The sequence below is a fragment of the Myotis davidii genome, unplaced genomic scaffold (assembly GCF_000327345.1).
Source record: "Myotis davidii unplaced genomic scaffold, ASM32734v1 scaffold1275, whole genome shotgun sequence".
In the NCBI taxonomy this organism is placed as follows: domain Eukaryota; kingdom Metazoa; phylum Chordata; class Mammalia; order Chiroptera; family Vespertilionidae; genus Myotis; species Myotis davidii.
In genome coordinates, this window is record NW_006286483.1 from 28146 (window position 1) to 37751 (window position 9606).

At 46.3% G+C, this 9606-nt stretch overlaps 1 protein-coding gene across 1 annotated transcript in view; it reads right to left on the reverse strand.

The window, feature by feature from the left end:
• MYO1E (myosin IE) overlaps positions 1 to 9606 on the reverse strand; it is a 180022-nt gene that overhangs the window by 23678 nt on the left and 146738 nt on the right. Inside the window, exons 20-22 of the mRNA XM_015560197.1 lie at positions 4995 to 5139; positions 1497 to 1634; positions 1188 to 1328 (exon numbers count right to left, since the gene is read on the reverse strand). Coding sequence (XP_015415683.1) covers positions 1188 to 1328; positions 1497 to 1634; positions 4995 to 5139 — 424 coding nt within the window. The remainder of the gene's footprint in view (positions 1 to 1187; positions 1329 to 1496; positions 1635 to 4994; positions 5140 to 9606) is intronic.

The following is a 9606-nucleotide window of genomic DNA, read 5'->3' on the forward strand; positions in this document are numbered from 1 at the left end:
GGGGTCCCGGGTTCGATTCCGGTCAAGGGCATGTACCTGGGTTGCGGGCACATCCCCAGTAGGAGATGTGCAGGAGGCAGCTGATCGATGTTTCTCTCTCATCGATGTTTCTAACTTTCTATCTCTCTCCCTTCCTCTCTGTAAAAAATCAATAAAATATATTTAAAAAAATTGTTTAAAAAACATTTTCTAAATCAAATATGAACAGACTTTGGAATATGTGGGCCACCGACTACCTTATGCCCAAACACCACTGAGAGACACATGCACTCAACCTTGCTCTCATGCTGGCCGCCGGAACAGCTGGCGCCACACTCGGGGTGTAAGAAATGATTTGGTTTCAGCAAAACAACATCATTCTTCTTATTAGTACTGTTATTTATTTCATTTTTTTCCTGGCTGAAAACCAAGTAAATAAATAAAAAAGCTCTTAATGGATCATGAGCTACGGTGGCTTCAGATTTCACTTTTAGGGCCAAGATTTTACTAGGCAAAAGAAAGTGCCTAAGGGAATAGGTTAAAAGTGCCTAAGAGACTAGGTTAAACCGTCAGCAGTCCCTCCAGTGGCCCCGAGAAAACCTAGCTAGTCATTCCCTGGGGGAAGATGAGTAAGAGCACTGCAATACTGCCTGATATTCTGAATCTTTGGGCCCAACGATTCCATTCCTATTAATTTTCTCTAAAAGCATCAGCAGATAGGTGCACAAAGATATGCATGAAAAGATGCTCACTACACCTTTTAATAAAAGTAAAAAAAAAAGAACAGATTAATGAGAAATTGGTTAAAAATGTAGTAACTGCTGAACGGAATATTATGCAGCCAAATAAAATAATCTATTGATACGTCTATAATATGGAAAGTTCTCCCCGGCATATTCAAAAACAAACAAACAAACAAAAACAAAATAATCCAGAAAAATAAACCAGCATGTAATGCAGATCTCATTTTTATAAAACAAAATATACAGGAATATGTCTGTATAAAAAGGTTCTAAAGGATACACACAAAATGTGAACACTGTTTCTGGATATAGGTAGCTATTTTTCTTTTGGCTTCTCTGTATTTTCTAAATTTTTCTACAACAAGCATGTTCTGTTTTGATAATAAGAAAAGCAAAATGATGAGTTAGTTTTACAGCTTGGTGACTCTGGGGGTTGCGGGGGTGGGGCGGGTAGCCAGCGTGTACCTTGAACCTCCTGTCGTACTTGGTCACTGTGTCTGCAAAATCGATCTTCTCTCTCTTGCCCACGAACTGCTGGAGCTCCGGGTGCTCCTCCATCCCGATGTAATCCCCGATGAAGTTCCTGTTGATGCTGTTTCTCCTCCTCTAACAAAAACAGACAAGGGAGGAGGGTCAGGCCCCCGGAAAAGGAGAGTCACACAGACAAACTCTGAAGGGATGCAAGATTTTTCACGCACAACATATGACATGCAAAGGACAAAAACTTGTAACTGTCATCTAAGCTCAAACTTATTTTTGAGGCTTGTCAAACACACGAAACAAACTGACGGAAATACCTTCTTCCCTCATTTGGACGTATTTCTTCCGGGCCGCGAATTTCCTCCAGGATTTCTGTATCACTCGAGCATACCCATCGTACTTTCTCTCTCTCATTTCCTCCAGGAGAAATAGCTGTGAACGTCAAGAAGACAAATGGGAGCCAGTTCAGAAGACCTGAGCATCACCTCTGTTTGGTTACACCAGGGGCACTTGGTTTAGTCCACGCCGCACGTGGCAAGCAGCTCCTCACACGCGGGCACCAAGGTGAAGAAGTGACTGGTAGGGGATGTTGTTTAACTTTTATCTACACATATTTTTCTCTTTTAACAACAACAACAACAAAAAAGGAAAATAGTTGGATCTAAGTGTATCCAATGGGACCTTAATAATGGTATCTGCTCATACTCTCTGTGAGAGTCAAATGAATGCTTCAGAATTTCTCCACTTATTCCCCACCTCGATCCAAAGAAGATCCAATGAGTTGGTGGGGGCTGCTGGTTAGTGTTGCAGAGAGTCTCTTAACAGAACGTCCTGGCTTTACCAGGAGCCGAGTTTGTGCTGCTGTGGAAGGAGGACTGCCAGCGCTCAGTTCCATGGAAGTGTAGGGAGTTCTCCCAGGAGCCCCGGGACCGAGGACAGTCGCCATGGTGATGTGCTGGCTGGAACCTGGGTTCACCAGGAGGGACCGAGGCTGCTTTGTTTAAGGGCCCATATCAGACGCTGACAGGTATGAGACTCGGGCCATTTTAACAATGAATACTGACTGTTGCCCCACTCAGTGGAGTTCTGGAATAATGAAGACGATAGCAATGAGCTGTGATGTACGTGTGCCTGCTGTGGGTCAGGGGTCATTCTAGACTCTTTACATGCTTTCTTTTTCCCGTTCAACCCCCAACAACTGCACGAGCACCTATTCCTATGATCTCCATTTTACAGATAAGGACACTGGAACTCAGACTGGTTGGGGCTGGAAAGTGCATCACAGGCCCTCAGGCTCTGCCTCCCTTTGACACAGAGTCCTTCTCGACAAATCTGCATTTGTTCCACTCATAAAACCGTGGGAAACTTTTGCATTCACCTAGGAAGTGGTTCATGTGACTCTCTAGGAAAAATAATAAAATGCACCAGTAAAAACCCAAGTAAAAGAGGATGCACGATCATTGCAAAAGTGTTCCAGAAGTGAACAGCATACTTGGTTTGAAGGCAGCTGGGCTTGATTTGTTGTCTCTGTTTATCTGGGTCTAACACAGGAGCCACCACATCTACCCCCTCCTGTCACTCAACTTCCCCTCCCCACAGCTCCAGCTGTGCAACAACAACATCTCAAAGGAAAACTACCAAGGGCAGGCACTTCACTGCAGCTTACAGGGCCACGTACAGCAGGCAGAGAAGCACATTCCAAAACCAAAAGAGCCTGCGTGGTTTCGCATGGACAGAATGTCTACAACGGTGGCCTGCGGTTGCCTGTTGTAGGAATATTCGTTGGTGTTTCTTATCTTGTGTGTTGGGTTTTTGTGTAAGTCTTGATTTCTTCTTTCCCAGAACTATTCTGAGAGCGCCAGAGAAAATACACCGTGACTCAGAAAGGATGGGGAACCAATTCCCAACTTCCTATAGACTATTTCAAAGATTAGCTGGGTTTTAGGTTCTTTTCAAAGGCCGTGTGGGTTCGAAGTCAGGGAAGTTGAAGAAAAAGAGAGAAAACAAAAACAGAAACCCCCTATTGCAGACACATGTAACAAATAAGCAAAACCAAACCCTGCGGTGCCTGATGGCTCATGTGGGTTCTTAAAACAAATGGGTTATTTCGTATATTCAGCACATTCACTGTACAAGTCAAGGCAAAAAAATCACAAAGTGGATTTTTAAAAACCAGTATTTTGTACAAGCTTTTGCTATGTCAGGGCTAACTGTGGACGGATGAGTGGTGGGGAGGAGAGAGTGGTGGTGATGGGATATTGTGTGTGTGTGTGTGTGTGTGTGTGTGCGTGCGTGCGAAAAGATGGCAAAAGAAGAGTCAAGTGGTGATAATAAAGCAATTGGGAGGAAGGCAAGGAAAAGAAAAACCAAAAATAAATCTTGATTTTGGAACGAAAACCCCAAAGCTCCACTGAATCAGGAAAAAAAAAAGTATGCAAAATATTGAGGGTGTTTTAATTATATGTGAAAATTTAACAAGTGGAAAAAGGAAAAGCAGGCACGAGCCGACAGAGGGGTTCCGCACTGCACTGATCCACCACCCCGGCCCGTTTTAGAAAGAACAGGAACTGCGCTGTGGGTTGCTTAATGGTGCATGACACAACATTTTCATCTTATATTTGGAAAGAAGTCGCTGTGAAGCTACAAATAACTCAGAGTGGAAAATGCTACCACAAACTTTTCATAAAAGGGCTCTATTGATGGGTGCCGTTTATTTATTTAATACCTTGATGGTTCATAAAGCCATTCACTCACAGCTCTTATCATTTGTGGGTGTCAGGCTGATCCTATGGGGCAGGCAGAAGAGCAGCCGTGGCCCCTCTTCCAAAGAGGGAGAAAACGCGCCGCCAGGCCAGGATTTGACTGAAGTCAAGGGTTGCCATTGTTACCAACACTGCAAGTTCTCGTGTTCTCAACACTGCAAGTTTCCCCTCGACTGAACGATTAATTTTGCCAAGTTCACCACAGCCCCCTGAAATGCAGTCTTGTGACTGTTATAGGAACCTCAAGAAATGCTGATGCCAAACCTGGTTAGTGCCAGCAGGTTCTCCAGTGTAAAAGCAACACTCCATTCCACAGCCCAGAGCTCACTGGGCAGAACGGAGGGGCTCTGCTCAACTGAGACTCTCTTATGGCTACTCACTGGCTCACAGTGACCACACCCGCACCAGGAAAGGTACAGAAGTCTGTGAATTGCAAAACCGTTTGAATTCCTTACAGGAAAATACTGAATTTCTAGAGACCCTGAGATTTCTCCTCCTGCCTGTCCGTCCCCTCACCGTCCTGTCCAGGCTCCCTCCTGGTCTTCACGAGGCAGTCTGGGGATTCTCACCCCCAAGCCCTGCTCCGCCTTCAAGGAGGAAGCCTGGGCCTGTTTGCTGTCAACCCAGGTGAGGAGGTGGGTTTAGCTAAGCCTCCGTGGTGGGACAAAGAAGCCCCTTTTAGCTCAGACTGTTGGACACGATAAACCACGCGTGGGCACCTGCCACGAGCTGCTTTCTATGTGAGGCTCTGTGGACACAACGGCATACAGAGCAGGCAAGAGTCCTGGCCTCAGGCAGATGCCCATCTAGGACAGGAGAGAGACACTAAGTAAGAAAAGAAACTGGGCCATGATGGTAATTTTCTGTACATGCTGGGTGCTCTGAAGGCTACGAGGGAGCAGGGGTGTGGGAATGAGCCATGCTCAGATTGGGAGTGGAGGAAAACCTTTGAGGAGACTACGTTAGGGCATGATCCCAAGGACGAGAAGAGGAAGCCAGCCGTGCTGTGGGAGAGTCGGCGCGCACTCACAGACTCGGGCGCTTTGATGAACACTTTGCTCCTCCCGAGCTGGAACTGGTCGCTGTCCATGTTGACAGACTGTAGCAGGTGGAGGACACCTTGCTTCTCGTCTCCTCTCCACGAGGGCCAGGTGGCTTTGGTCAGAATGGCATACCTGTGAGGATAATCGGGAGAGAGAGATCAGGCCCGGACTGCACGGCCCCACAGAGGCACCTGGTGTGGCCGAGTCCAGGCGATCCATTCACCACTGTTTATGGCTTAGGGATGGATCTCGACAGCTGCAAAGTCCACTGGGTCTGGGATGCGTCCTCCTCCCTCCCTATCTGGCCATTTTCTCGATAACACCCTGCTGAAAAATCTACTTTTCCTCCATCCCTCCCTCCCTCCCTTTCTTTTTTTAAAATATATTTCTTTATTGATTTCAGAGAGGAAGGGAGAGGGAGAGAGAGATGGAAACATCAATGATGAGATCAATGAGTTTTGATTGGCTGCCTCCTACACGCCCCCTACTGGGGATCGAGCCCGAAACGCAGGCATGTGCCCTTGACTGGAATCAAACCCGGGACCCGACGCTCTATCCACTGAGCCATACCGGCTGGGGCTACTTTGCCTTTCTATCACTGTCTCAAGACAGCATTGCTGAAGGTCACCAATGGTACTCCTCGGGCACAATCAAATGGTCTTTTCTCAACACTGATTTCCCCTGATTTCTTCAGAGCACCTAACAGTTGCTGCGGAGTTTTACAAAGTGCCCTGTAAGCAGCTGCTATTGTTACGATGTGCCAACTTTCATCTTTGGAGGTCTGTGCATCTTGAGTCACCAGGCTAGTCTCCAGTCTCCTCTCTGCTCTCCCTTTGGCTCCCACGTTCCTGGGAGGATGGCCTCTTTGTGCACACGCAGCCATCTCCCTCCTCAGAGCCTCTGCCCTTGCTGTTCCCCCCACCAGGCGTGCTGTGCTCCAAACTCCTCCCATGGCCACTCCTGCTCAGGGCGACTTCCCTTCAGTGACACTTGCAGAGAGGCCTTTTTGGACGACCCACGCAAAAGCACCGCCTTGCTACTTCTCTCAGATAAAACCTTTTTCTTTCAGACCATGCATCATCATTTGGAATTACATTCATGCTTGTGCTTATCTGGTTAATGTATGCCTCCTCCGCGAGGACCAGAGCTCCATGAGTAGGTGTCCCCGTGTGTGGTGAAGGCTGCACATCCGGCACCTCCCAGCATGCCTGGCCCTTAGCAGTGATGCTAACGTGAATGGCTCAGGGGGGAGGTCTCTGTGGACCAGGTGCTGTTCTTGGTACTTAAATGATCTCATTTTATTCCTCAGCAACCTGATCAGGTTGGTCTTTCCACTTCGCAGAGTAGGAAAAAGGCAAATACAGACTCATCAAGGCTGCTTAGTAGTAAGTGTCAGAGCTGGGATTTGAACCCCAACCCGTTTCTTTACTCAAGGCACTACATAGAAACCACAGATTGGCCGATGTGTAAGCACTTCTTTTAAAGAGTTATATACCCTTCTCCATGTGTCTATGTTAGAAACATTAGACAGCCATACATGAGAGGCTGCCATAATGGAGGAGAGAGAAGCACATTACAGGATGTCAAATACAGAAGGTACCAAAGACTTGAGGTGAAAAGAAGAAGGATGGAAGGAGAAATCAGGAGCATACAGGTGAGAAGGTGGAGGTGTGGTCTCTAGGCAGCCATATCTAAAGAGCAGCCAGTGGACGAGCCCAGACCTCTAGAAGCCAGTCCTTCCTGTCCCGAGAAGCGGCTACAGGATCATTCATACTGATCTGTGGCCTCCAAGGGAGAAGGGAATCTTGGCAAGAAGAGTGCCTGCCTTCAGGATCCCGGGCTCCCTAAGAGGCAGAACCAGGAATTATCACACCCTTAGAGCCAGCTGATAGGGAATAAGGTGACTCTAGGGACCCTCTCTGCTCCGCCCAAATATTCACATCATGCTGATAGTGTCATAAATTTCCTGAGAAGTAAATCCTCCTATTCCATAATTAAAGACAAAAAGCTTATCAATGAGAATGCCTTGTTAAAGACATGCAAGAGCACAAATACACTTCATATGTGGTGTGATGAAGTCAATTAAACAAACAAATCCACATAGAAATGACTGATAGCAGAGCCTTTCTAGATGCCATGGGGGGACCTGGTAGAAAAGAGGCAAAGCACCCCAAATCTAAACGGCCGAGGGAGAGAAGCCCATGCCGAGGACAGGTGAGAAAGAAAAAAAAAAACCAGACCTCCAAGATGACAAGTTTCTAAGTGCAATTTTGCCTGGATTGTCAAGTACAAACTATAAACTAAAGTGTCTTTATTGTGCAATTGCAAATAGACAGCTCCTTGCAATTCACATCCTCCCCCCTGCCCCTCCCCCTCATTAAAATGGTGCTATATCTCTCATTTGATTTTTTATAGTAAGGAACTCGTTTTGCAGAGACTTTCTCTCCTTTTGCCCAGCCAGGCCTCCTGACAGTTGGGTCTGGGTAAGACATGACTACACCCTGAACCACTGTGCCGGGCCCCTTTGCTTTTATGATGCAGCCTCACTTCCTTTTCTTTCACTGGAGAGACCAGGGCATGCAATTCTGGCACAACTGTTCTTACGAAGTAAGTGCACCCAGCTCACTTGCTCATTCCAGGATACACCCTGGGAACAGGCTGTACATGGCAGTGGTGCATGCACTGCCGGATTGGTGCCTGTGATAACATTGGGAGAGATGAGCATAACGGCTTATACTCCTCCTATCAAGTATTTTCAGTTTAAGACTCAAATATGCCAACATTTCATTTCAAGGCCTTTGCACCAGCTGTCCTATCTGCCTGGAATTCTCTTCCTGCCCTTAGAGACGGGCAGGCTCCTTGTTATCTCTCAGATGACCAGCCCCATGTTTCCTCCCCAGAGGAAATGCAGCCCCGACCCCAGGGACCTCTAGCCGCTGGCACTTGGGGTTCAGAGAGTTTCTGAGTCCCCAAGGACACAACAATCCTGGCAGCCAGCGGGAGGCTCTCTACACTTCATGCTTTCCTGAGCTTCTCTTCTTTCTTCTCTCTTGCCCATGACAAGGCATGCCGCTGCTCATAAGCATCCTTCTTACAAACCCACATTCCGAGGGCCTGGGTCAAGGTCACGGTAGTAGGTATGTGGTGCTATAAGATAAATTTTGCAGATCTCTTACATTTCTACCACGTTTTTCTTCCTAAGAATCAGAATCCACATTTAGGCTTATTTCTTCCAAAGTGTTTTCTAAGGATTTATAAATACTTTCCCAAACTGAGACTCAAAGTGCCTGCCATTTCTCACAGTGTTTTTTTTTTTAAAATATGTTTTTATTGATTTCAGAGAAGAAGGGAGAGGGAGAGATAGAAACATCAACGATGAGAGAGAATCATTGATTCGTTGCCTCCTGCACACCCCACACTGGGGATCAAGCTCACAACCTGGGCATGTGCCCTGACTAGGAATCAAACCATGAACCGTGACCTCCTGGTTCCTAAGTTGATGCTCAACCACTGAGCCACACTGTCAGGCTTTTATTTTGTTTTTTAAATGTATTTTTTTATTGTTGATAGTATTACAGCTTTTCGACACTTTCTAAAGGCACGAGAGTTGTATTAAACAAGTGGTAAACAGGAGTCTTCCCTCTACTGCTTAAAACAGAAGGATTTATTTCCAGAGCACATGGCCCAGTGGTGGGAAAATTAAGGCATTACTAGCCTCCAATTCTCAGTCAAGCGGGCTATATTTGATAAATATAAAGAATTTTCTTCTCCAGCAAGATAATGAACACACACACAAAGCCCCCATCTCCTATTGATTTTTTGGAGAAATTGTATAAGAGTTTATTTGAGCCAAACTGACAACATATACCGGGGAGCAAGACCTCAAATGCTCCCTGTTTCCTCTTTTTTAAGCTGTAGGTGGTGTCTGAACCACTGGCCTGTTCAGACCTGTGGGCTTCCTTCCCAGGAGAGTGTATCATGCATGCACATGTGGATAGTTGTGCTGGGTATTAACACATCCTTTCCCTTCAGTTGCTTTCTGTTTCTCAGTGGGCAGCCTTTCTGTGGACACCTAGAAAATAACTCTAAACACAAAGCTTTTTCTCTCAGCCACGGAGAGAGTGACGGTATGAGATGGTTCACAGAGGATCACATGTTGAGACAGTCACTGGCAGACTCTGTTATGACCAGGATCCCAAGAATCACACATCAAATGGAAAACTGCATTGTCTCTGCCCATTGACATATATGGCCTTCTTTTTTGAGTGGGAGACTAAGAATGTACTTTTTATTGAAAAATAAATTTCCTTCCAAAATTTATCATCCTCCTAGTCTTCTCAAATCACATGAAGTATGAAGCCTGCTTTTCACAAGACAGGGTTGTCCATTTGTCTCTTCTAATGGAAAAGCCCACAGCAGAAGAGCTAAGAAGGGAGGCACCTAGGATAGAATCATCTTAATGTCTACTCTGGGTTTAGGAAGCCAGCATGGCGCCTGAGAGAGGGCGGGATATTAGAACCAAGGAGGTCATGTCACAGCTCGCTTCAGGAGCTGCTACAAACAGTAACACAGCCTGCTCAGGGCACCCCAGGCATTCCT